The sequence below is a fragment of the Vidua chalybeata genome, chromosome 7, assembly GCF_026979565.1.
Source record: "Vidua chalybeata isolate OUT-0048 chromosome 7, bVidCha1 merged haplotype, whole genome shotgun sequence".
Lineage (NCBI taxonomy): Eukaryota > Metazoa > Chordata > Aves > Passeriformes > Viduidae > Vidua > Vidua chalybeata.
Window position 1 is genome coordinate 26607514 of NC_071536.1, and position 27591 is coordinate 26635104.

A 27591-nucleotide genomic window follows, 5' to 3' on the forward strand; every position below is an offset into this window, starting at 1 on the left:
ATAAAAGCTCTGCACTCCCCTGTAATGTCTCCTTAAAAGGTCCAGCACCACCAGCTTCCTACCTGTGCCCTCACTGTATGTTCCCTAAGCCTCTCAGGAGGTTTTTTTCTTTGTGACCTGTTTATAGAGGGTGCTCATGGTCAGCCTGTCCCAGCCCTCCTGCAGCTGTCACAACCACACCGTGTCCCATCTCCAGCCACGCAGACTCAGGAAGTCACATGAGAAATTTTATCACGTTTATGGAGTTTATGTAGTTGCATGTGAATATCACTAGATGTCCTCTACTGCTAAGTAGCTTCACTGTGGTCTGTGCCAAGCACCAGAGAAATCTGGTGAAATCAATCTCAGTTGTTTAAACTATGTTATAGCTCCATTGTTCCTAGTCCATAGAAGCAGTACAATATTGTTCATCCATAGCCCAAAGGTGTGATCTGCTTTCTCTGACCAACTGCACTCACAGTGGCAGCAAAGCTACTACATTGGTTTCATGCAGATTTGGAGTCAACTGGCAGTGTAGGAACACCTCAACTTTTTCCTTTGCAGCTCATTTGAGATTGTGCCCTCTGACAGGGTTCAGGCTGTGGTCTCTTTGTGCTCTTCTCCAAATTCAACACTGAGGGTCAAGCCCACAGGGCTCTGTTCTAGTAAGATCTGATCTGGTGCAGGATGGTGCTTTTACCTCTGCAGGGTGCAGGCAGGTACAGCTCCCTGCTCCAGCACAACCTGCCTGTCCTCCAGACACTGATGCCAGCAGCACCTTGGGTTAGTTCTTGGGAGGGCCACTGCATCCCCTCAAACTCCACCTCTGATTTCCCTGAAGTGACCTCTTATCCCTGGATATACAGCACCAGCAGGAACTTGTACTGACAAAAATCTTACCCATTGCACTGTTTCTGCAAGGAAAACTTTTTTTTTTTTTTTTTTTTTGTGTGCAAACAGTCTCTGCCTTGCTGTGGTGCTGTGCAAACCCTCATGTTTGCAAGCTCCTGCTGCAGAGCCTGGGCAAGGGAAGTGTCCCCAGCAGCCCAAAAGGCAGCTGCCAACAAAACAAGCCAAGAGGCTCATGCTGCACTAACCCACTCAGCTTTAATATGGGATAATAAACAGCCACATTCATCTAGACCTAATAGTGAAATACCATGCTACATACATAATGCATCCTCTGATTTAGTGAGAGCTTGCCTGAAGTATAATCTGACTTGAGGAGTTCGGAGGTTGTACCATCACTTTAATCTACTCACTGAAGCTGAAACAGACTGGAAATGTCATGTGCTTAAATCTGTATGGGGGAAATGTTGGCTGAAATTTTAAAGCACTCTTTTCTTTTAGCTTTCTACTTTGTTCCAAGGTTTGAAGTGTCGCCCATCCTGCACTCACATCCCCCCAGGGAGGGCTGGTAAAGGGGAAGCTCTTCATGCCACTGCCTCTGCTATCAAACTGAACATGATGCTTTGTTTGAGGGCTCCTTGGGGTGACTCAGCAGGATACAAAAATGCACTTAAATAGGAGTTGTATTGTATAAGCGCTCAACCACAGCAGCAATTCCCCTTTAGCAATGTTGCTAACTAATACGCACTACAAGCAATTTAATGCTGCTCCAGATACTGGATGGAATTGAAAGAGGACTTTTTGGCTTTCTTCCATCCATAATTTTAGTATTTCTTATGGTAGGAAGGCTACTGAGAACTAAGCAATAACCAAGATACCTGATGTACAGGAGCAGGCCACAGTCTTTTCCTGTCAAGTGTTACTGACTTTGGTATGAAATGCATCAGAGATTTTCAGGTTTAGGTGTATGGATATTGGGCTTGGTTGGCAAATGCAGAAGCAAAAATGTGCAGCTCTAAAGGGTGATCTGTTTAAGATGCCAAAATAGAAAACTGGATGCTCAGATTTAAATATCTAAACCTGAAATCTTTGGCCTACCACTCCCAGGACTGCTGTGTCCCCAGCATTTAGTGACAGCATTTCCACACCTCTGAGAGTGTACAAATGACCTGCTGTGCGCAGCTTTGCCAATTCTGCCCTCCCTGGTGGCAAGATGTGCTGATAGCAAAAAACCAGATTCCCCATAAACAGTCGCCTCCATCACTGCACTGCAGTCTGCCCTGGGAAGACGAGGAGACTGTTTTGTCCTAGAGGGAAAATCTGTAACCAACAGAGAAGCTGTTTCACACCAAATTTAGGTGTAAACATGTGACTCCTTTTGACAAATGTATATCTGACAAACCCAGCTGTCAATTCACGTGAACAAAACACATCTGTCCCATGGTTTGGTTTGGTTTGGAAAGCTTGTGGGGCTCCTCCTGGTCTGCTCCCTCTCACCTCTTCCATGCTGCTGGACCAATGCAGGTTTTGAGGCAGATACTCACGTATCTTGATTGTAAAATGGCAGTACACTTCTCTCTGCCTCTTACACGTGTGGGAAAGATAGCACGGAGGCTGTCTTGTTCCGTGCATGCCGCAACGCTGTGCCAGACTCCTTGGGTAGATCTTTCTGAGAACTGCTGGAGTGTACAGAATGCTAATTCAGCACAGGAGGAGAGCTGGGACTGTTCACTTGGGTTTAAGAACCACTTTGAGTTCCTGTACCTCTGCTTTGCACACTACCAGGGAGGTAAGCCCTGACCCAGCTCAGTAAATCAGCAAGTGCCTACATGCACCCCCTGAGATGCTGCAGGCACTCGGTCTGTACCTGAGCACCACCCAGGGTTGTGCCCGAGGTGCTCCTGTGGTAGGACACGTCCTTCCTGCCATGGATTATTCTCACACAGCCATTGCTAGCATCCTCTGTGAGGGCAGCATGTCAGTAAGTGTACGTAGGTGCGGGAGCAGAGCTTTTGCTGGTGGCAGGTGCAAGGTGTGAGGTGGCAAAGGAGCCCGCAGGTGGCATGGGAAGCGCTGCTGTGGTTCTGCCTCCCAGTGCCAGCCAAGGGCAGAAATGAGAGGTAAGAAAAGTAACCACTGCCCATGTGTGTTCCCCGAGTGCAATATAGGATGAACACGAATTCTCTTATTGGGATTAAAGTTGATGAGGCTTCCTCGTATTAAGCATGAATATCTATATATGGGGGAGGGGGAGAAAGGGGTTGTGTGCGGAGAGCAGCTGGTTCTCAAATGCTCGGTGTGTGCCGTGTTCATGCGGCGTGAACGGCGCTTGTACCAGTCTGTGCCCTCCGGCTGCTGCCCCGTCCATCAGAGAGAACCGGCTGTTTACTGTCCTCCTCCTCCTCCTCCTCGTTTGTTGGCGGCTGCACAAACCCCGCGGCCGGAGGGTCAGTTCGCTCCCCTTCAGCCAGAGCCCCGTGGGGCCCGGGGTGCCGAGGGGGGAGAGCGGCCCGAGCGGTTTAAGGTGCCGCCGCCGCCCCGCTCCGCTCCACCTTAACGCGCGGCGGCGGCGGACGGGCCCATTGCCGCGCCGGGGGTCGGCGGGCCCGGGCCCCCGGGAGCCGCGCCGCGGCCGCGCCCGCCGGACAGCGGCACCCACGCGCGGCCCAAGCGGCAAACGCGGCCGAGCCGCCGAGCCGCAGGTGACGGCGGGTGCCCGCACCGCCGCGAATCCCCCTCCGGCGGCGCCCGGGCCGGCCCCCGGCGGCGGGGCCGGGCTATTTATAGCAGCCGCCGCGGCGATATAAGGGATGGCGGGGCGCGGGCTGCGCTGCCGCGGCTGCCGGGGCCAGAGCGCGCGGGGGCCGGCGGCGCTGCCCGGCCGCCTCTGGGCGGGCGCTGAGGGCGCGGCTCCGCAGCCCGGGTGAGAGGGCGGGGAGCGGGCTCGGAGCGGGGCCGCTCCGTTCTCTTGAGAGGGGCGGGAGGGACACGGCCAAACAAACAATAACCCGGGTGCGTTCTGCCCGTCCCCCGCGGGGCGCGGGACAGCGCCGCGCACTTTCGGCGCTCCAGGCGCGACAAGCCTGTGGGAGGGGCGGGACCGCTGTGACACCCGGCGGTAACCGCGGCGGGGCTTCCCCCTCTGCTTCTCTCCTCTCTCCACAGCGATTCCCGCTGAAATGCGGCGCCCCACGCTGGCATGAGCCCCCCCGTCGGGAGCAGCGCGCCCCGGGCACCGCCGCTTTCCCTGGCCGCAGCTCGGTGTCGGGAAGAAAGCGCTGTCGCCGACTGTCGCCGCGGAGCCGCCGCTCGCGGCAGCGCCGGACGCCGGGCAAGGGACGGACGGTACGAGGGCTCCGTGCGGCGGGTGGGCTGCGGGGGCCTGGGGTGCCTGCTCCGCCGAGAGCCGGGAAAAGGGAATGTATGGCGCAATGGTCGGAGCTCCGTGCGGTCCGTGTCTTCTCCGCGGTGTGCGCTGAGGAGGGGGGTCGCTCTGAGTTACGCGGTGTAATGGAAAATCTTTGTATGTAAATTGAGGGTTTGTTGGATTTTGCTTGTGTCAGGGTTATTCCCCCCGCCACAAATTCAGAGCCACGGTAATATTTTACTTTCCTGCCCCGGGTGTGTTTGGATGTGATCTGGGTATGGCGAGGATTCTTATCTTACATTAAAATTGCTCCTGGATCACTGAGTACTTTGTATAAGCTTCCATAACTTTTAGAAGGATAGAGATGCTATTTTACAGAGAAACAAGGAGAGGAAGAGGTACGGGTTTGGGTTTGGTTTTTTTTTGGTTTTTTTTTCCTGGGTTTACTTTACTTTTACTTTGCTTTTTTACTTTCTGCTTTAAGAAAACAAACTGAACCACAGATAGGACAAGGATTTTTCAGACCTTGTGATTGGGATTGCTGGGGATTAGGAAGAAAACTTGTAGGTTTTTTGTTCGTTTATTTACTTTAATCAATGGCTCAAGAGCCCTAGAAGCAACGCAAAAGCCCTACTTCCTAGACAGAGAAACTAAGATAGAGCCACGCTGGCTGCAAGCTGAGGAGCAAGCTGAGTGTTAGACCTCGAGTGGGTCAGTCTCAAGCATCCTGCACTCCTCTACTCCAGTGACCCTCCCTGTCGAGCTGATCACGTCGTGCATCAAATTGGGACTTCACACTGGCAGGTTGGAGAGGGGACAGGGCTTTTCTTAGGAGAGCAAAGCTCACAGGGGAGCCCTGACCCCGGCGTGAGGCTTTTTCCCAGCACAGGGAACTGCAGCCCGTCAGCACTGTCAGCTGGCACTGATCTCCAGTAATGCCATGGAAATGGGAAAATCTAAGCCACCAACTCCTCAGGTAGATTAAATCATCTAAGTTTGGATTTTTTTGGCAGGGTTAAAGGGATGCTATTTTCCAACTGGAAATGTTTATGTACATCTTACCTGGAAACTATTGTTCATACAAGAGTTGATATTAAGAAAAGTTAATCAACTTTATAGTTGTATCAGCTATAGATGTGCTTTCTGAGTTTTCACTCTGAAATTACCTGGTTTACTCAGGCTCTTCTTGCACAAGAGATGCATTTCAAATGCCTAAAACTGTTATTTTTCTTTATGAAAGGTACTTGTCTCTTGCTCTGAATCTGTTAAAACAGATTTGCAAAAATAGGGTCTTTTAAGAAAGGCTAGAAGAAAGATAAGAGAAAGAACAAGGGGTATGGCAAGGAAATTGCGAAGTAGCAGCTTTAAAGAAAACCTCTCTGTAGCAGAGCTTTGAACTGCCTAAGAGAGGTAAGATTTCTTTCTAGATATTTGAGTCTGAAAATACCAAGCTGACATCTCCTTAAAAATAATAGTGTATGTAGAAAATAAGTATGAATAGCTTCATATTGTAGTTATGCATCAATTTGTTTGTCTTTCTTTGATTTTGCTCCTCCATTCCAGGAGCTATCCAATATGATAGAGTGTATACCCAGTTTGCAGAGGGCCAAATACCCCACCAGCATCACTCCTGAACCAGAACAGCTGCACTAGGGTCAGAGCTGGCCCAGCACCTCTTGTCAGAAATTATCTGAGAGGCAGTTCTATTTATTGATGTTTTTGGTGGGTATTTTCACAAGCTCAAATTTTTTTGCAGAGGTGCTAAGAATTGCAGAAATTATACTTGCCTTTTTTGGGGGGAACTTTGGGTATGTGTCACATTGGATGTTCTTTTCTTAACCTAGGACTAAGGCTAACACTGGGGAGGAACAACATTGTAGCAGAAGGTAGTTAGAGAGGACTTTCTTCCTTCTTCTCACACGTTTTTTTGGCACTGGTGGAAAAAGGGCATTTGGGGACTGGAAGGAGGAGGATGATTCCCGCAGATGAGCTGGTGTTGTCATTGGCAAAGGCAATGTTAGGCAGGTGGATATAGGAAAACCGGATGTGATGATTCATTATTGTTGTCATTGTGCTGGGGTTTCTTAGGTTTTTCTTCAACTGCAGTGTCCTGCACCCAAGTCCCTTCTGGCCCATTAGCTGCACTGTGTGCTCCTAGTGGTGCTTCAGGGCTGACAACATTTGAGCAGAAACTCTACTCCCTTCTCTTTATTCTAGAAGGCTCCTTGAGCAAAACTGTTAAGCTTTATTAATTTCTGCCCTTTAATTTTTATCTTCCTTCCTTGGGTGTGAAGTCCTTTTTGTAGCTGGATTCAAGCCAAGAGCCTCTACCCACAGCTGCCAAGCCTGGCATCCCTACTGGCTCCAGGTGAGTCAGTTCATTAGGATGAATCAGTATGCCCTGTAAAAGTTTTAGGCTCCAGACTTCAGCTTGACCACTCTTAATAGCTTGGTTTACCTGGTTTATTTGTTTGTCACTGCTAAGCTGTCACTTCTGGTGGCTCCTCACTTCAGACTTGCTCAGCCTTTGGAGCCGTGCAGGGCCTTCAGTCAGTGCCCCTACACTTTGTGGCTCTGCTTTTGCCTCAGCATTGTAACTTCTCTGTGACCACTCATCCCTTTACCTCTCTTACCTGCACAGGGGGAGTTAGGAGGGATTGCATCTCAGCATGGGAATGTGCAGCTCTCAGTGCAGGGAGTACTTCAGACTCTGGAGATGGAGAATATTAACATGAATCCACAGGAATGAAGAGGGGAGTGTTTTTGCATGGTTTTGCATAAACTTTTACTGCCATAAATAAGTAGATCGGGAATCAAGAGACAGATACAATGTGAAAAATAGGGAATTAATTTTCAGGCTTTCAAGGCAGGGCTGAGGAAAAGAATGGTGTTAAAAGATATGGAAATGTGCCTTGAAAGTAACCTTGCAAAGATGGATGACATTTTTGTTGTGTGAAGCACCCAAGTTTAACGAGGTATAAAGCAGAAGGCTTGGGAGGATTTGGTCCAAGTGAAAACAGAATGAGCGTGGGACTGGCAGATGGGAGGAACATTAGCCCACTCCTTGGTGGAGTTGTTGCTTCTTTCTCCTGTTGTTGCTTACTGGAGTGCTTGAGAGAAGATACTTACTGGGGTGGGGAGAATAGCCTTCCTGTTCTACTTGAATATCACTGGCTGTATTTTTCTCTGTGGGGAAACAAAGTTCCAGTGCTCCAGTGGGTCACATCATGAGTGTATCCAAAGTAAATCTAGAGCAACACCATCTACTTCAAAAACATCTGCAATAAGCCAAGACTGGCTCTTTCTGAACAGAGAGGAGAAATGAACAGCTGTAACTTCAGATGCTGAAATTTTTGGCATACTCTTTTTTCTTGAGATTTATGGCTCTTTTATTCTCTGTTTGAGAATGTAGTGGTGCAATTGCTGATCCGTGTATGTGTGAAAAAATGTCAGTGGAGGAGTAATATATATGGAAATCTTGCATAGAGATAGAAAAGGCAGCTAGTTTGCCATAAGATAATGAAATAATGATTGAGGGAGGGGGTAGGAATGGGGTTGTGGGAGGTTAACAATATTTTTGAGTAGTTTGCTCTACTTATAGTACTCATTACTCACTTTCCTGCAATTTTACTGCTTCAGACACTGCTTTTCCAGTGAGTGGTGCTTCGTGTTGCACAGGCAGATAGGTTCCATCTGAGACACCAGCCCAATTGCTGGAGCTAGGGAAGGGATGGGAAACTGCCCCCAAGTACTTTCTCTGTCACAACTTGGCCAAAGGTAAGTAGGCTAAGATCAGCAATTCTTACAGGCACCAATGAATCTGCCTGTCACTGAGTTCACTTTTCTTCTTTCTAAAATGGAGTAGTAGAAATTATTTCTTTGTGGGGTGTGTTGGGAGCATAAATATAGCTGAGATAGTTCAGAAGGCATCTAAGTATCTGACAGTTTTGTATGGGATTCCCCTTCCTGCTACTTCTCTTCTGGCCAGAACTGACCAGCAGAAATGTTCAGTGCTTGTACAATTTACATATTAATTTTTGGCTAAATTTTGTTAACCTTGGAATTTGTTTGACATTGATAGGCTCAAAATTAAAATCTTTAACTACTTTCTTGTACTTTCTTCTACTACAGAGCAGCTTAAAAAGTTCCTGGCACTCTTTCACCTTCTCCCAAATAACACAATGCCTGCCTTGTTTTCTCTTTGAGAAGGTCTGCTTCTATAAAGAATGTTGTACCAAATATATAACTTTATGCAAGGTGGTAAAAATGGTTTATTCTTTCTTCATCCCAGCTCTTGACTGCATCTGCCTAGTTCTTGGTCTAGAGATAAATGTCACTGAGGACTGCCTGGGGACTAATTTGCCTCTGAATGGTGACTTCTAATGATTCAGGTAATGGGCCAGACCACTGTTTTACGTAGTGACTGGTGCTAGTCCACTGAAGTCCAAACAGCTACTCCAAGTTTCTAACATCTCCAGTGAAAACAAGTACAACAACATCAGCTTGCAGCCAGTTTACAGTAACCTACTCCCTGGGCTGTGGGTTAACCTCCTTAAATGTCCCTTGTGGTCAGGTCTGTTACTCTTGTATGTGAAAATAAGTCTTGGTGTGCTTTCTGATTTACTGAAGTGTAAATAAACCAAGAAGGTCTTTCACGTTCAGGCTCTCTCATCAGCATATATTAGTAACGCTCATCAGCTTTTGACTGGAACTTTGATGGCATAATTACTCTGAAAGGGTAACATATTCAAAACTACCTGTGTGACTTTGGGAGTTAGATTCCTCAGAGTCTTAGTCATTATTTTAAAAAGGAATTAGCTTTTTAAGCTACACACACTCCTGGAAGTTTTAAGCAAAAGCTTCTGTTTATCTTGTCCTTAAAATGCCAGTTTCCAGGATGAGAGCGGCAGCTCTGCCACTCCACTTATTTCAGATATTAAATAAGAGTGTTGGAGAAACAATTATAAAAATACTGTGGTAAATAAATTCTCAAGGGTAATCTTACTAGAGAGGTCCAAAAGGTAAAAATGTATTTTTCAGTCACCTGACAGCAGGATGGATATGGGCATGCATTTTCAGCTATGTCTTTAGGACAGCTAAGAGGATGACTGATGTCTCTCTCAGCTGTTGTTGTAGACAGAGGAAAGCATGTATTTCTCTAGACAGGATTTGGTGCACTTAACTCACAGCTTATGACTAGAACAGTTCAAGTCACTGGGGCAAACATGGTTATCAGCAGAAACAGATAAACTAAGAAAACAGTCTTGCATACTGTAATGTTTGTGTAGGTAAGATTTTAATTTGTTATCAGTCCTAGGGTTCTTTATGAGCAGTGATGGATTAGTCTTGATACTTGTGCAAGTTTTAAAGCATTCCTGTAACACTTGTAATGCAAAATCTATTTATTTTGCAACATACCTGTGAGATAGGGACCTGCTATTTATCTCATTTGTAGGGAACTGAAGTATTCAATAAAGCTAAACACAGCGTGAAGGATTGATCACACAAGAAAGTCTGCAGCAGGACAGACAGGAGGGTGCTCAAACAGTCTTAATTCCCATGAAAATCAACAAGCTCTGGTCCATGCTTTTCTCATCTGATTCTTACTCAGTGCTTCTGAAGCAGCTTGTGGCATTTGCTGGGTTAGACAATGTGGGTTTGGCTTTTCTAAGGAAGAAAGCTCAAGCCTGGCGATGGAGGGAGGGAGGTGAAAGAGATGAAGAGTGGGGAACATCCCCCACCTAGAGATGCCTCCACCACCACTCTTTCAGTGAGTGGCTTCCCCAAGGCTGACACAGGCTGCTTCTCAGCTACTGAAACTGTTCCTCTCTGGCAAATCCCTGCTCTTCCTGTGCCCAGAGCCAGCTCTGCTCCTCTTAATAAAGTTGGTATGAGTGGCTGGGTTGATGATGGAGCTTCCTGCCCAGTTCCGTATCTGCTGCCACAGTGCTGAGTCCCTGTGCTGCCTGGGTTCCCTGATGGAGCAGAGCTTCCACTGCTCCATCTCAGCCATGTGAGGGTCACCAGTGTTTGGAGTTTGGTGAAGGAAGTTGTCCAAAGCTGGCAGGAGGAATTTTTGTTATGGTTGCATGATGAACAGTAACAATGTGAGTTTTATTGCTCAGAATGTATCCACGTTTATAGGATGCTATATTTAAAAAGGAGAAAAAATGAGTCACGGGGAGCTATGCTAATGCTAAGTATTTATGTCTACCTCTTGTGAGGCTGAAGGCAGTGGGAGTTGAGCAACATTCTTGTGAAGTGTCTAGAGGATTTACGGATCAAACTAAAGCCTGCTGAAGTCAGCTGTAAGTCATGCAGTGCCTTGCTCGAGGCCCATGTCATGTACTGTGTGTGGGTTACAGTGAAATATTCCTCTTGGGAAACCCGGGAGCGCTCAGTGTTGCCAACTTCCCTGGGCTTGGGCCGGAGCTTGACTCGCTCCCAGTGGTTATTACTCTGCCACTGGAAAGTCACTCCTGGCTTGCTGCCAGGGCAGGAATGTTGCTGTGCCTCCCAGGCCATGCCTGCAGCACCATAGGAACGGGTACCTGTGCCCTGAGTGGGAGCAGGCAGAGCCTGGCATGTCTCAGCTTCTCCTGCAGTCCCAAGGAGATGTAGTGTCAGGGTCTGCTGTGGTACAAGCTGCTGGAGCTTTCTTTATAGAGCTGGCTAGGGTCACAGGGGTGCCAAGGTTCGGATGCTTTCACTTACGCCATGGCTTGACACTAATTCAGTTGGCTTCCACTTAATTATGAAGTGCAAATGTTGGAGTTTGTTTTATTTAAAACTTCTTTAATGAAATTGCAATCTGATTGAGAGCGCCAGTGAATTCAGCTTTCCAAGTATCTGCTTGCCAGCATGCCTCAGCTCCTGTCACAGCTATAGGAAGGACTGGGATCAGGATTTCAGTGGTGGGTGAGCCAACAATGGAGTATGGAGAGGGACTCTGAACAAACCCTGACAGCGCCATGTGTCCAAAAAAATGCAGATTTGGCAACAGCAAAAGGCTCCGCAGATCCTCTGGAAGGAGGAGGTTTTGAAGTGAGCAAAAAATAATTGTTAAAGTGAAATCTTCAGCTTTATTGGGCTTTAGTATTTTGTTTTCTTATGATTTTTTTTTTGTTTTTTTCTAAGAATTGGTCATACCAGTATGAAAATGAGTGTTTAATCTTCCTTTGATATAGTTTTGAGTAGTACACTATTGCAGCCTGTTCTGTTTTCCCGTGCAAGACATGCTCTAGTTTATGGAAACAAATACTTGTTCATCTTGGAAATATAAGAGGGATTGAAAGGCTTTTGAATAGGGATCTGATCTTTGCACTGCTGGAAGCACTAAGCCTCATGGTGAGCCTGATAGGCAATAGCTGGAGCAAAGACCCACCCATTTCAGATTAAAAGGATATTAATGGACATCAGTATAGTGGGAATCACAGCCACTTTTTTCTTGAACTGGCCTTCCCACTTAAAGAACTGCTAAAACACCACTGTAGTATGTCTTCAGGTACCTGGTGACTCCAAGAATGCATTTAAAGGATTTTTTTTCCTGTAAACTTGTGATCTTGTGATACAAGCTCTATGCCCGTTGGTTGTTGAAACACTCACTCTGAAGGGGTACCAAATGACAAAAGTAACAGGGTGCAGATGGAATTTAATCTCTTGGACACATTCAGAGCTGTTATCGGGTCTGTCATCTGTACTTAGCATACCCAGATAGCTCTTGAGTGGTCTGCATAGACAGCTGGCAGTTGAGTAGAGATTGTGATCTTCAGAAAATAAGTAGCTGATGTCTTATGTAATACTTGCTATGGAAGTATTGGTGTCACCAGCCTAAGTGTAGCATTTGCTGGATGGGGAACATATGTCTATAAAGCAGGACTCTTTGGAAGAAGTTATTCAGTACCAAGCACTCAATCCCAGAAAGTCATAAGGGCATCCACAGAGCTTGTGCTGCAGGGTGATGAACTGGGAGGTGGGAGATCACCGAAGGAATCCCTTTGGCTCAGCAGTGCTTGCTGCTGACTGCAGTTGCAGACTGAGGCTGGTTTGGTGGCTGCTGGCTCGTAGGGACAAGAATCCCTAACTAACCTTGGAACAAGAGGAGACATGCCCCAGTGCTCTGGAAAAACCCTCAGCTGTTGTGAATTGTTTTTGTGCAACAGTGCAAGGTCAAACACTGCTGTTGTAGCTCTTAGAATAGTGCATGATCTCGCTGTTAAGGTACCTGCCTGCATCTGACACAGCTGCCCTTGGAGATCAAGGCAGGTATTGCCTGAGCCCACTGTGTGCACTTCACCTGAAGAGACCTTGGTGCTAGCTGGGGAAGGATCATAGCTTGGAATTCGAGCATCCAGAGGTTGTGATCAGCTGTAGAGACGAGGTGGACTTGAATAAGTACTTGCAGCACTTCCCTAAGAAAATATTCTGTAGCTCAAGGGCAGAGTGCTTCGAGAGAGACTTCTGTTTCCTCCACATGCTGTGGATGCTTTCAGATGTAATCTACAAACAGGGAATATTTCAGGCATGAGGAACTGTGCAGACCATTTGCTTTTCTTGGGCTTTGGGCAGGTCCAAAGAGATACTGAATGCTCTGTTAAGATGCTCTGCTGGGCATCACTTCTTCTGTGTATTCTGTAAAATAGCTCCACGAAGCAGAAGGATGCTGACAAGCTGCTGCATCACCCTAGTACTGTAAGCAGCAAGAGTTTTGTTATGTGACATTTACTTGTGGAGTATTAAGTCTGTTTTCAAAAGTTTTACTTGGACCAAATGCCTGTGGAGCATGAAAAGGCTTTCATGCTAATCAGCAAAGTTAGCTAAGAGAATGTATAATTCCTTATTCTTTTTGCAATGTAGCAATTCTGTTTAATTAGGCAACTGGGATTTGAATTATTAAATAACAGTTTCAACCTACTTTTCTGTTGGTAAAGATCTCCAGCAACCCTGTTTTTATTCCATGGATTTTTAAATTATGAGTTCCAGAAACTCTTTGAACCTCAGGAGGATGACTTGCTGGATCCAGGAGGACAGAGAAATAGGACTCTTATTTTAAGGTCTCCTGAGCACGGCGAGTTACTCTCTGTTGTTTACCTACCAGCCTCACAAGAATATGGAAATAAATGCTAGGCTGTCGAAGCAAAGCAGAAAAATTGTTTTTTTGGGCATATCCTGTGTCGAAGCATCTGTTTGGTTTTGTGCAGCATAAGAATAAATCCTTCAACTGCACAAAACACTGGGAGCAGCTCTCTGATTTGGGGTAAAAGAGAACAGAGCAAAGTAACAGGAGCTGCAGTTCATGTGGGCTTGGGAAGACTGGTGAAGATGAACTGGCATAGCTGAGAGGTGAGAAGGGACAAAGAGGAGTTGTCTTAGCCAGAGCAGTGAAGAACTGCTGAACTTGGGCAGTGATTGGAGGTCTGCCACCTTCAAGGCACTGACAAAAGGGCTGAGGAAATGCCTGCTAGTGTCCATGGTTGGGGCAGACATGCCAGCAGCCTAGGGCAGGGTGTCCTTGTGGGCAGCAGGAGGCGAGGGACTTGCTGACAAAGCCACTTGGACCCAAAAAACTCCTTAAATATCTCCCAACCTCAGGCTCTCCAAGCCCTTCTGACCCCAGGCTAATGTATTGTGGCTTCTGTTTGGGACTGGTGCACTTCAAAAGCCTTGTTGAGTGGAGGGGTGGGTGGAACTGGTGACCCAAAATACCATTTCCCCTTCCTAAGGCTGGGCGTATACCAAACTTGTGTCTCTGTGTGGTAAAAGAATACGAACCAAAAGTGCTGAGAGATGCAGTGGTTAAACTGAAACATGCTGTGGCAGGATGAAAGTAATCTTGTCCCTTACAAGGCCTTAATGCTTTGGGGATTTATTTATTTTATTTTTTTCAAGTGTCTGTCATCCATGCTGTCTCTATCTGTGATTTTAGTAGAGGTATTTTTATATGCAGACATGTGTCAAGATGCCATCAGGTTAAATCACCCCATGTTATATTTTTACTCACTAGGTCAAAATAAAAAAAACAGTATCTGTAGTTGTGTTTTATTTAAAATTTTAAGTCTGAATTGTCATTGAAGGTGCTGAAGCATAAGAGGATAACTCCATGTAAAGGTCTGTGTCCTTGCAGAGAACCTTGCAGTACAAAGAAGGGTGAAATCCAATTTTTTTGCTGTTTCTGTGAGTCTGGTATGTAAAATATGATGCAAATGAGAAATTTGCCTGGATTGCCAAAACTAAGGCTAATCCATAATCTCTTTGCTTGGTGTTTAAAAATAATGGCACTGTATATGCATAGGAATGGCATATGAGATCTACCCTAAGGCGAGAGAAACATAAAGCTGCACCCCACTGGTATTGAGAAGAGACCCTGGTGTCTGACTTGGTTACAACTTTGCAGCAGACTTGGTTACAACTTTGCTGTACTTTAGAGCTGTGTGGTGGACAGAAATTAAAAATGGGTCTTATGGCAGAACCTAAACATTTCTTTGGAATTCCTCAGCCAAGAGAAATTTCTCAAGCAATCTTTAGGAGATTAAATGTATTTCCTTGGTCAGATTCTTCTGAGTTTCAAGCAGGAGAAGGAGAGCAGAGTAATTGAATCAAAGCAATGATTTGGAAGAGCTAATGAAGGACCAGGGATTCTTTTTTGTAGGCAGCTCTTGATTTACCTCAATAGTCTAGACGCAGAAACTTTGTCCAGTTACTTTGCTTTATTTGGTTCATGCGTGGCATTACCTTTGAAGTGACCTTTCCCACTGCTCAGGTAAAGCACAAGTTCTGTACACTTGTAGGAGCTCTGTACCACTCAGGTACAGCTGCAGTGAGCAGTGGCACTGTAGTACCTGTAGTACCACTCACAGTTAAGGAAAAGTGCGTGTGGTCCAGCCCCAGAAAATGACAAGCAGTGTGGTGATACCAGTGTTTAACTGATGCTTTATCCTTTGTCCCATCCAAGGTCCTTAGCTGCCCCACTGCCAAGACTCAGTGGTGTGTTCAGTGCCTGTATTGCTCTGTAACCCAGCACATCTTCTCATTCCTCTGGGACAGCATCCCCTCAGGGAATCTGTGCAATTTCTGCAAATCTGTCTGTGTCAGCCTGATAAGACAGAAGGAGGCATCATGTTGGGCATGGAGTGCTCAGTACCTTGAAAGCTAACTTCTGAAATGAGTATAACCAAGTGTGGTGTGTTTCTCCCATGTGAAAACAGTTTATAGGGCAAAAGCAGATGTTATTGTTTGGTGTGTGTGAAAGATGCTTTGTGGTAGAAGCGGGTGTGCCTCTCTTTTGGCAAGAAAATCTGCTGTTGCTTTCTTCTTTTCCATTTTTTTTTTCTCCACGCAATGGGAATTGAGTTTTGAGGGGGTTTATCTTTCCCTGAAGTTGTGGGTGAATTTCTGATGTGATTGCACAGTGTAGTGGTGGTTGGAGCCCTGCTGTTGCCTTGTTCATCAGAGCTGCTTCACAAGAGTGCAGAACACTTTTGAGGTATGATTTCCCATCACATGCTAATCCAGTGAAGTGTGGTAGATTTGCTTGCTGGCACTGTTTAAATCCATAATGCAGCACCACCTGCCAAACCACGGGGCATAATGGAAGTGTTAATGAATGTACATATATACCCTCCCACATGGCTGCAAGTTGCATGACTTAAAAGTTAAGGCAGAGAATTTAGGCTGAGTGTAGAAGGAACCAGAATTAGGGTATCCTGATGCAGATCTCTGCTGAAACTGGGGGGGTGAGGGGTGGCCACAGGGGGTGTAAAGTTGGGTCAGCTGACTTACAGGGTGCTTTCAAAGATGCGTTGATTTTCAGCTGCTGCTCTATGGATTCATCCAGTCATGACACCTGAGATGTAACTTGGGCATTCAACAACAAAGTGCAGGTACTGAGCAGCACCAGCTGAGGCCCTGGTACCTCTCTTCTGAGGGGTATTCTCATGGGATGCTTCTCTCCAGTGCTGGCAGGGTGAAGACACTTGATAGGAGAGTGGACTTGAGTCATGCAAGGATAAACTCTGTTCCTCACGTGTGCTTTGGCCAGTTGCCCACTGGTTTGAGTGTCAAGGTGTGTGTTTGCCACCAGGATGGCTTGTCCAGGCTGGCATAGAGTGGAAGGACAATAGCAGGGAAAGAGCTAAAGAGGGACAGCCAAGGGGTTTGCCAAAGAGAGGGTCTAGGAAGAGGCAGCAGGGCTGCCTTGGCACATGGCTGGGATGCTGGCAGTGTACATGCACCCTGTCCTCAGGCAGGTTCAGTGGAAAGCTGTGGCTTTGCAAAACCCTGCAGCACAATGTGTGAGACAGAGGAGGGGCCTCTGCATCCACTCCTCATCCCTGTACCCAGCACCGAGTTCTGCCCACCCTCCTCTTTGAGACAAGCAGTTGGATTTGCCAAGTATGGAGTCAGCTCCCCAGCATGCTCTTCGTAAATAAAGAGGCTTATGCTCTTGGCAGACACTGTAATGAGCCTGGAAAAAATTACTGTTACGGGTCCTGGCCCAGTGATGATATCTTGGAGTCTTCCAAGTGACAGAGTATTGACATGGACCTGGGAAATGCCTGGAATAGCCTTCCACACAGTTCTGGGATTTAGCGTCATTAGATTCTAAGTAAAATAGGCCATGTGCCTGTTTGGGTAAATTTGGGAGGTAGCTGTTCCTTCCTCTTCTGAAGTCCATGCTGGTGAAGCTCTACTAAATCTCCAGCATTACAGACCAGCATACTCTCTGTTCTTCTGTACCTGTAAGTGAGTATTAGATGTGTTGTAGGGAACCGAGATAACTGTCCTTGATCCAAGACCCTGGAAAAATTTATAGAGAGCCCTTCAAGCCTGCCCCGTGCCTTGGGGTGTAGAACTATTGCAGAAACATCAGTGCTGCTCCATAGCTCACAGATAATTTCTGGGAACCTTGTGATGCAAAGTGAACAGGCAATGTGTCTTTTTTCCCATAGGATATGTACAACAATAGTCTTTTTGCCTAGGAAGAACATAGACAAGAGTCAAGCTTAGGAAAAAAGATTTGCAGGTAGAGGACAGATTTTGTAAATAGCCTGGAGATCCCTACCCTCCTCACTTTCCTTCATCTGTCCCTTGGACTTAGTAGGATTCACCCATCCCCTAGTGGAAATGCTATTACCAGGGAACTTCACAGCCTTCAGCTCTTTGCAGCTGTCTAAGAGATGCAAAGTGTGTTTGCTAGGAGCGAAGGGAGTCTTTAGAAAGCCATTTACATCCTGAAAGACATCCGGTAGCAACACTGGAGATGTAAAAAGCATTAAATACTGAATTGAGCCTGACTGGAAGACAAAAGTGGAGCCAATTGCATTGATTGATTTGCAGGAGGGTGACTGGAATGAGGTGGCCCTGTACCCTTTCTATCCATTAATCATCTCCAAAGCATCCATAGGTGCCATGAAGTCTGTGCCTTGGCACAGCTGTGTGTGGACAGCATGATGCCCATGAGGCTGCAGGGCAATGACCCTTCAAGGAGCTGGGCAGAGGGGTGGATGCACCCCTTGTTTTGGCAGGGGTGATGTGGGGAAGGCAGGGTGGAGCAGTGATGAGGTCCATGCTGGGCATTCCTTGGTGCTGCTTAGGGTCCCCTCACAGCTCCATGATGCAGCACAGGAATTTGTTGCCTGGACCACTTCCACCTGCCCAAGATGATGCTGGTTGAGGTCAGGAGGGCTGTGCCATGCACATCTGGCTACATTGCCAGCATCAGGGCTGCATGCAGGCAGCAGAACATCTGGGCTGCAAACAGGACATTGCTGAAGCACTGGGCTGTTGCTTCAGAAACCTCACTGAGGAGTATTAAGAGCAGCAAAACCATCCAGGGCAGTGAATTTGGGGTCTTTTCTATTGGTGTGTCAGCAGGCTGGGATGTTTAGGAGGGAAGCTGCCCATTTCCAGGGATTGTGCAAGCAGGAAGGGCAGCTATTGGAATTTGAAGCCACTTCCTCCACTAAATCTGTTCTTGCTGTGTTATCTCTGCCTGGGCAGGGCAGGGGAACATCTTGGCAATCTGCTTTTTTGCTACAGTATGTTTAGGTCAGCTTCATTGGTTCCATGATAAAATAGGAGAGGCTTTCCTGGCCTCACTAGCAAAGAATTTGCAATAGTAATACAGGAATCTGTCATCTCCTGATGTCTCCTGAGAGTTTTGGAAATAAATGAATAAGGAAAGGAATGGTGGATTTAAGCACACAAGAAGTAATGGAAGTAAGAGTAGCTGAGCCAGGCCCTAGATACTGAGTAGGATGCTCTCATTTCATACCTTGGTAAAAGGCTTGGCTCAGCCTCCAGTGGACACCCCTAAACTGGCAACAATATAGTTTCATTTGAGGTCTTAGAGATAAAGGAATGGATCTTGTGCAGGTGCTTTCTGGTCGCATAACTGGATTCTTCTACAGAACTGGTAGTGGCAGAGCTGTAACTACAAATGGCCCAAATCTGACTGAAGTATTGTTTTTAGTAATAATGAAAAAAAAAAAAAATCTGGCATCTGCACCTGACTGTTGGTTTGTCAAAATGACAGAACTCTTCTTGCATATTTTGAAAAGGGCACTACATCACCGAGGGAAACAGGCTGAAGATTAATGGAGTTCTTGTGGGAGGTGGAGGAGGAGTTGGGAGAGGAAAGCGGAGTTGGTTTTGGGTGACATTTGTCAGTGTGATTGACTCATGCTGTGCTGCACTTACATACAGATTGGGACACCGACAAGCACGTGCTTCCCAGTAAAAACAAGTGAGTCCCTGAACCCAGCCTGGCCACAGAAAGCTGCTGCTCAGTTCTACAGCAAGGGCTCCCCCTTACCTCACTTAGGGATTCACAGAGGGGGAGGGTGGGGGGGCCGCCTACTACCTAAGCCATTTCCAGTGACGTGGCTTTTTATTATTATTATTTGTTCAGGCTATAATTCTGTGTTTCCTGAAATAACTACCAAGTATTCATCAGGCAGCTCCTGCCTTTAGCTGCCTTTTGTGTGAATCTCAAGTGCTTCATTACTCCCCCAGTGCGTTTTCTTTCTCTTACATTAAATCTGAGCAGCATCTGTGTGGTGGGGGAGGTGATGCAATTTTGGGTTGAAAGGGAGAAAAGGTCTGGCTGGCACAGGAAGCCAGTGAGCAGTTCAGGGAACACAACACTTGGGGTACACCATCTTTTTGCACAGGAGGAGAATTGATGAGGCCACTTCCAGGACCCACAGTTACATCTCCTCACATTCCAAAGCCCAGCCAATTGCAGCTCTTTATTGCTTGGTAGAGGATTTTATTTTTAAACGACAGTTGGTTTATGGCTTTCTTTTTTTGCCTCCCTTTTAGTAGCAATCTGATAGTGCTTTGATCACTACTCCGAAAGGAAATATCTGTAATTTCCTGTGCAGGTCTTACCAGGTGCTGGGCTCCATCAGATCCGGAAGCTGATGGGAGTTGGGAGCACCTGTTAGAATCTGCCTTCTTAGAAATCCTCAGAGACTTGAAATTTCACTTGTGTTTTGAAAAACCTTAATGCCAGAGCTACAAAGGGCATCAGACTCTGGCTTCCCACATGACATATCTGTTCCATGCTGACTTCCCACTGAAGACTGGAACACAGGCCAGCTTTTGTTCAGTGTGTCCTTTCAGAGGCATTGACTGGGAAGGAAATCTGACAGACTGGAGAAAACTTGGCTAAGAGTTAATCATCTTTATTTAATAATAATTGGCAGGTTTTTTTCATACACCTACAAGCCCTTTGGCACTTGACAGCTTGGGACATGGTCATGCCTACTTGAGGGAGAAATTCCTGAAGTTCATTCAGTCCTGGTCAGCATGACTCAAGGGAAGCAGCAGCCTCCTAAAAGGGCATGTCCTGTCTTTCAAGGATTCTTAGTAGTTCCCAGCCCAAGGGATTGCCTACAACGCATCAGGCTGAACTATTTTGGTACCTGGCTAGCGTCTCTGGGTGTGTCGTGGTGGTTGTGTGGCTGCAGCCAGCAGTCTGCAAGAGGAACAGAGAGAGAAGTGTTCAGATTTTGCAGGGTTTCAGCCCTGCAGGCACTGCGTGGAGCTGCTAATGCTTACAAAGTGGCTGGGTAAAAGGGTGTAATCGAGTCAGCTGTGGGTAGAGGAAGAGTCCTTAATTGCAACTGTAGGAGTAGTTGGCAGCCTCGGTGGCTGATAGCCTTCCTCAGGTGAGATTGGTGTCCTCAGGTATGCAGAGCTCTGTCAGGCCATGGGTGAGGAGCCATGGACCAAAACGAGCTGATGATAGGAAAATTGCCTTGGCCATGGGTTGATGGAATCATCAGCATCCATGCTTGTACATTAGTATGTACTAAATCATGGCCTGTTGCTGAGGTGGACATCGGCTCCCTAAAGTTGTCTGCTTTGGAGAGCTGCAGCAGAGGAGGAGGGAGCTTGGTAGTTCCCACACAGGCCCTGTTGTAGCTTTTCCTGGAGGTTTCATAACAGAATTAAGCAATTTGTGTTGCATGTTGCCATGGAGACTGTAAATCACTGTCATGCTGGTCTTCCCAGCCAGGGAGCCGGTGTCTTTAATTGCACTAACCTCCCCTACAAATCCAGGGCTTGGTTCTGAGCTTGCTGACCTTCTGTAAAGGCCTCACCCTGGGAGCTCAGCCTCCAGGACAGCAGAGCAGAAACCAGGGAGAGGGGTGCCAGCACTTTAAATATCAGCTATCTGGGGTCCATTTTAATTTTTATTATTGTCTTATGTGGCTACAACTCTGCTCAGGAGCTGTGCTCGGACCCACTTGCATTCAGGGCAAGTTTTGTAATGAGGATGGGGATTAGATACACTACTTACATTTTGTGGGCCAGTCATACAAACTAAGATGAATTTGGTGTTTTTATGTTACTTGGCTGCTCCAAGGGGATAGCTCAGCCCTTCCACTCCACCTCCATGTTCAGACAGATAAATGAGGTTTTATGCAGTTTATTCTGCCTCTTAAAAGAAAATAATTTTTGATGAGATGGCTCAGCTTCAGTGACACCCTTGGACCAGTGTTTCTTTTTTCTTCCCATCCACCTACCCCAGAAGTAGGCACGCTTCTGACTGTCTCAGCATTACTGGCTTGTGCTGTCAGGCCACCAGTCTTGCCAGTGTGTATGAAGATGGTTGTATAAGTCAACCTCCTTCCAGTGACTAAACCAGAGCCCTGACGGCATTTGTCAGTGTAGGGTATGGATCCTTCTCTTGGCTCCTTCAAAATAAACAACTATATAAATTGTAAGATCATTATCATCAGACCTTATTAGTGTATTACCACATGCTGCTTTGTATTCAGACAATAGATAAAAACATTTGTGCCTCACTTTTCTCAGATCTACAGCAAACACGCTTATTCTTGCTCCCATCTGAGGAGGACGGTGTCAGTACTCTTGCCACAAACACATGAAAATTAGCCCAAGTCTTTTGCACTTGCCTGTAGCTCTGTGTATCTTTGGGAGTGCATTTCCAGGAAATTATATATTTTGTTTTAAAGGTTTGAATCATGAGCTGGTTAAGTTCATAATCTTGTCAAGGCATGAGTTGTCTTTGTGCTTTGGTTATCAGAGCAGATGGAGGTATAGAGGGACTGAAGTGCTTGACTTTTGGAAGGTTTTCATTATGTATGTGCACGGCTGGAGAATGGGACCTGCCATCTCAGTAGAAAGAGGAGTGTTTCCTTGAGCAGCAGAAACAATCCTGCAGAAACATCTAAACTTGCTGCCTTTTGACACTCTGAAGTTTTCATCTGTTGTGCTAGCATCACCTAAAATACAGGAATTGTGCTCAACAAGCCAGCCTACAGTTCTTGACTTTTTTTTTAATTGTTTTTTTCATTTCAGTTCTTGCTGTTTTCCCCAGGCTACGTAACTCTCAGTCTGGTGGTTCAGACACACAGCATGACCAAAGTTCTGGAAACAACGGGAAGCAAATGCCCTGATTCAGCCGATAAGCATGCTGGGCAGAGACACAGTTTGTACAATGGGCTAAACATTATCCTAGCACTTTGGGGAGCATTTCATGCAAAATAAGCTTGAGGCTTCTTAGGAGCGGGTTAAAGGGCTGGCACAAAATGTCAGTAAAAATGTAATGCTTGTTGCCAAGCAGCAGCTTGTGGTTTTGTGAGGAGGTCAAAAATCATGCACAAATGGAGTATGTTTTTCACATCCACAGACCATCCCCTGCCATGTCAGTAACAATCAGTCTTTCATTCTGCTTGGCTGGAGCTGCTCTGCTGTGTAAAGAAAGATGGGTGAAATCTTGGCCATGGGAAGAGCAAAAAATTGTCATTGAATGTGTTGGAAGGAGGGGCAAAGCTTTAGCCAGGGTCAGTCAAAAAGCCTGTGAGGATCATCTGACCCAAGAAGGATTACACTGAAATAAAGCTTGGTCTTTTAAGCAAATATAAGGTATTTAATTGAAATTCATAGGTTTTTCTGCAGCCCAGCCTGCTGTGTATTGATGTGTGGTCTCATAAATATGAGAAAGTGACTTACTGAAAAATAGGGCTAAGAAACTTTTCCTTGGGTTTTTTGTGAGGAAATGCAGTAAGACCATTTGAAACCTCAGCTGGTTTGATCTTCTCCCCATCCAGCAGGTGTTGCTTGCAGTAGAAATTCTTGCTATTCTCAAGAATTTCCTCCAAAGGTGGTTTAGAAACAAGCAGACTTGATCACGCTTCTTGCTCAGAAAATGTTGGCTGGTCTCAACTTGGACAAGAGGCCTTTGCTATTCTTAGACTCAGCAATCTCATCCTCTGTCTCTTTACAGGATTTTCTTTTTAGAGGTGGTATGGGGTCTCCAGTGTACTAAAAGAACATGAGACCCCCAAGTTTGCCATGTCAAAAGTGCTTTTATGATTCAATATTTTGGATTAAACTGAAGTAATGATTATGGAGAAAGGGACTAGAAAAATCAGAAACTAACCTAGATTATGGGATTATGTTCTTGTGTTTTGACAAGAACTCAGTCAGCTTCTGTGGCACAGGGCACATCAGACTTGCTTGGTGGTTTCTGAGAATGAAAAAGTTAAAATTGCCTTTTTAATGAAAAAGAAATCCCTAGGGGTTTTGGGAAAACCTCCAAAAGCTTGCTTGGGTTGGTGGGGATACAGGTTGGGAGCCAACAGTTTATGGAGGTTCCCTCAAAGCAGTCCTGGTCCCACTTCAGTGCTGACCCCAGCCAGTGCCTGCAGCCCAAAGGGCACCAGCAAAACCAGAATGTCTGGGAGCAGATGCCTGCAGAAAGTGACACCACAGCTGCTGCTGCACTGAACAGTATTTTCAAGAAAACCAATACCAAGAAAATCAACTGCCTTGTCTTTGGCCTTATCATTATGATGGATTTTTTTTATTTTCTCTTTAAGTGTGTGAAATACCTCCCAGAAAATGCAACAGTCATTCAGATCTGGGAGATGGCCACCTGTTTCCTCTGTGATCTGAGTCAGTATTACTGCTGCCCAAGGGTGGGTGGAGGACACTTACATGCACAGAACCTCCTGTCTGCCTTCTCCTTAAATGAACAGTCTCTGCTGCTGAGTGTTGAAATGGGCCAGTCAGCAATGGCTGCCTCTTCTCTCTTTTCCACATACCTGTGCTGTTGCCCAGGTTCAGCCAGGGAATTTTTTTCATTTTTCTTTTACGAGGCAGCTCTGAGGTGAGGGGAGCAGTGTGACCATGCTGCCGGGAAGCTGCTCTCTAGGTTGTGTCACAGCCACAGGCACCAGCCTTCCTGCCACAGCAGGGTTGAGGTTTAAAAAAAAAAAAAATGCAAAACAAAAACCACCTGTTGTTCCTGGCCTGCTGCCTTCTTGTTTTTATTTCTCAAAATTGAAAGAGAGAGAGAAGAAAGCAGCCAAGTTCATTTTTGTCTACTGGCAGAGCCATGCTTGGACCTTTATCTCCAGTTTTATCCATCACCAGCAGTTCTGCCTGAAGATCTGGTCCTAGGATGTAACATATCATTTAATGTTTGCTATACCTTGGGTTAAGCAGTGGGGAATAGCACCACTCTGACTTACCAATGGGATTTGGTCACTGGCAACAGGAAACTGCTGGGAGCTTGACAGGGGCACTGAGGCAAGGTGATTTTTGTCATTGCTGTGTGGACCCAGCCCCTGTAGGAAAGGTATTCAATGGCATAGGTGTTGCATGTGCATTTGGTGACAATTAGCAATGCTTGCAGACAAACAAGGCGCAGTGGTAGAGATGTCTGCACTTGTAAGTGCTGGGTCTGAGTTGGAGCAGAGCTGTTGGGAAGGGTTGGTGCTGCTGCTCCTTTCCAAAAGGATTCTGGATGTCAGAGCTGCCTTCATTCTCACTTCTTAGGCAGCAGGTAAAAGCTGCCTTGTGCAATTGCCCTCTTGTTATTGCTGCTGAGTGATTGGAGATGATCTCTTTCTCCAGCAGGTTTGGCACACTGGAAGCATGGCTACAAGTGCCGTTCCCAGCGAAAACCTCCCCACGTACAAGCTGGTGGTTGTTGGAGATGGTGGTGTGGGGAAGAGTGCTCTCACTATTCAGTTTTTCCAGAAGATTTTTGTGCCAGACTATGACCCAACTATTGAAGACTCCTACCTGAAACACACAGAAATCGATGGGCAGTGGGCAATTCTTGATGGTAAGCAAGCTACTCTCATGATCCCCTTTCCCTTCTAGCTGAGCACAATTGCAAATAGACCTCAGTGTCCCCCACAGCATGTTGTGTCTCTGTCCCTCCTGCTCTGCTGTGGGCTGGCAGGATCTGGAGCTGCAGTGCATGGTCTGCAGCTGGTCTCCAGCAAAGCTTCTGCTTCCAGTTGCATTGGTTCCAGTTCTGCACAAAAATGTTTCTTGCAGGCCTGTGAAAACCGACAGATCCTCATTGACATTTGAAGTAGGCTTCTGCAGCCGGTGAATTCCAGCACTGCCAGGTGGCTATTGCTAAAGATACCTCATTGAGGTTGAGCTCATCCCCTGGGAAATAACAGTGAGTGGGTAACTGAGTGAGGGTTATAACCAGAAAGAATATTTAATCAAAACTGTTGTCCACTGACAGTGAAGAATTGTTACCGCTCTTAAATCCAGTCGTTCAGGGTGATGTTTTCACGTTCAGTTATCTGTTTCATTTAAGTATTGGTAGGAGATTGGAGCCTGGAGATCAAAGATCTGTTGTAACCAAGAGTTTTCAGTTCTTTGAAGAAAAACTGCTTTTTTTTTTTTTAACAAAACAACAGTGAAACACACAGACAAAAAAAAAAAAAAAAAAAAAAAACCCAAAACCAACCACCTTGATTAGCAGGTGAGGAGAAAGCCCTGTATTACATAAAGCTGCAGCTTGCTCACTTGTGCTGCTTGAGGCAGACTAACCACAGCTACAAAGGGAATCTTGCTCTTAAATGTTGTTTTGTTTTGCTTTATAGAATAATTAGGTAATACATAAAAACAAGCCAAGTATTTTGTGCCTTAATTACCCAAGTTCATATATGTGGCCACTAACATACCTGAACTAAATTTAGTCTCACTTGTGCCAAATTCTACCTCCACCCTCTTGCCACCAAGGTGCTCAAGATCTTTGATGTCTCTGCATAAGTGTCACTGGTGTGTGGGGACTGAAAGCTGGGGGATTGTCAAGAGTGGTGGAATATGGATGCTGGTGGGGTTTGCTGCAAAGACTGTTAGCTTGGTCTGGAAACTTGAGATCTTAGTTGCACTCTTATGGATTTATCAGATATAATTTAGTGAGTACAAATGGCCACAAAGTCCTTAAAAGAACAGCTTTCATTCAATATTAAACAAAACCAGCAAACAATAAAACAAGTTAGTCTTGTCAACATTTGTTCATTTGAATATATTAATAGTTGATATGAAGCAGTATTTGTGAAACTGGTGTTGAAATGTCTCTTCTTGTCATCTGCATTAGAGATATCTGCTCCCAGTTAACCATCTCAAAATGTATACATACATCTTTATTTTTTAAATTCTAGTCCTGTATAAAAGAAAAATCCAGTTCTGCTGTAAATTAAATTATTATTTTGAGTCCAGAATCCAGCCCTCTAAAATGAGTGACCTTTATCTTCACTGGTATGCCTCATGTTCTGATATATATATACATATATACCAGCTGCTGTACCTGTTGATGTTGGCTGAAATAGCCTTGGCTTTGCAAATTATTGAAAAGTAGAAAAGGCATCTTTTACTGAATATTTGGAACTTTTGTTTAGACAAAAAAAAAACCCATAAAACAACAACAAAAAACCCAACCAAGTGGGAGTATTGAAAGAAATTATTTTCCAACAAGCAGAAACTTAACCCTTTGTTTTAATGAAAAAGCCTTTCTTTTGCTCGGATGGAGAGCTTAATGGCTGTACTTGGGCTGAACTGAATTCAGCTGTGGCCTTGAATGGCATGTTGGGAATCCCTGACTTCCAGGGCTTGTGTGCCCACAGATGCTTCACAGCCAGAGAAGTGAAACTGCAGCTGCTTCTCTTTCCTACCACTTGAGATTTTGAACAATTACAATTTTGGAAGAAAGGCAATATTCTTGCCTGAAAAAATATGTGGCCCTTCTCCATCTGCCCAGAAGAAACAGGGCACCAGGACTGACTAACACTCATGTCATTTGCCTCATCTCTCTGTCACAGGCTTTGGATCTAGGCCATTCTCAGAGGTCACCATATCCTGAGACAGCTGCTCTTGCTGTGGCTACATGAATCACTTATAGTATAAAATTAGGGACAGACATGATAGGTAGGGCAAAGATGCATCATGATAAATCCTAGACTTTCCAGTTGTTCTTTATGACCAAAGCCTTTACAAGCTGAGGTTTCATGCAGTGCTTAGTGGGCAGAAGCAGCTGCCCACCCCCAAAATAGGAACTAGTTTTGGAACACGAACAACCAAATAAAGGTATAGCATGAGGGGCTCTGTAAGTTTTTAAATTTTCAGAAACGGTTATTATTTTTAAAAAACCAAATACATAGACATCCAACAACTTTTTAAAAAAGGGAAACGGCCCACCCTTTTCCAGGCTGTTGCCTGAGCAGTTCTGTACAAAGCATATAAAGCATTTTGTAACTGCACCAGCATTATGTTGTAAAAAAACCCTTCTGCTAGCCAGCTTGCATAAAGCATTTGGCTTCCCTCCATGAAGACCTTCACCCACATTTATTCAACAGCACTAACTGCCTGCATGATGAAATGTTTGACTTGCATGTTTTTCTTTTGCTGAAATCTCTCAATGAAAGTAGACTGAAATGGAATAGGGTTTTATTTGAGATCTTGGAGCAAAAACTACATTCAAAATCTTCTTTTACCTGTGTGTTCTTTGGCTTGGGCACATCTCTATTTTTTTCACCAAGAGTTGTCTGTGTTCCCTGCCTCCCAAAAGATTGTGGGACCTATGTTTGTTGTGTTCATGTTCCACACTA

General features: G+C 45.6%; 1 protein-coding gene across 7 annotated transcripts in view; it reads left to right on the forward strand.

The window, feature by feature from the left end:
• The first annotated feature begins 3456 nt into the window (after positions 1 to 3456).
• The window catches only part of MRAS (muscle RAS oncogene homolog), a 38629-nt gene continuing 14494 nt past the window's right edge, over positions 3457 to 27591 (forward strand). The window contains exons 1-5 of one of the 7 annotated variants that reach the window (XM_053947882.1): positions 3661 to 3751; positions 3994 to 4173; positions 7835 to 7972; positions 8487 to 8586; positions 24590 to 24803. In XM_053947882.1, the coding sequence (XP_053803857.1) occupies positions 8578 to 8586; positions 24590 to 24803 (223 nt within the window). In that variant the 5' untranslated portion in view covers positions 3661 to 3751; positions 3994 to 4173; positions 7835 to 7972; positions 8487 to 8577. Of the gene's footprint in view, positions 3531 to 3660; positions 3752 to 3821; positions 3841 to 3993; positions 4174 to 7834; positions 7973 to 8486; positions 8587 to 24589; positions 24804 to 27591 lie in introns of those variants that run through there. The other 6 variants (XM_053947883.1, XM_053947888.1, XM_053947887.1 and 3 more) reach the window with 6 other exon arrangements.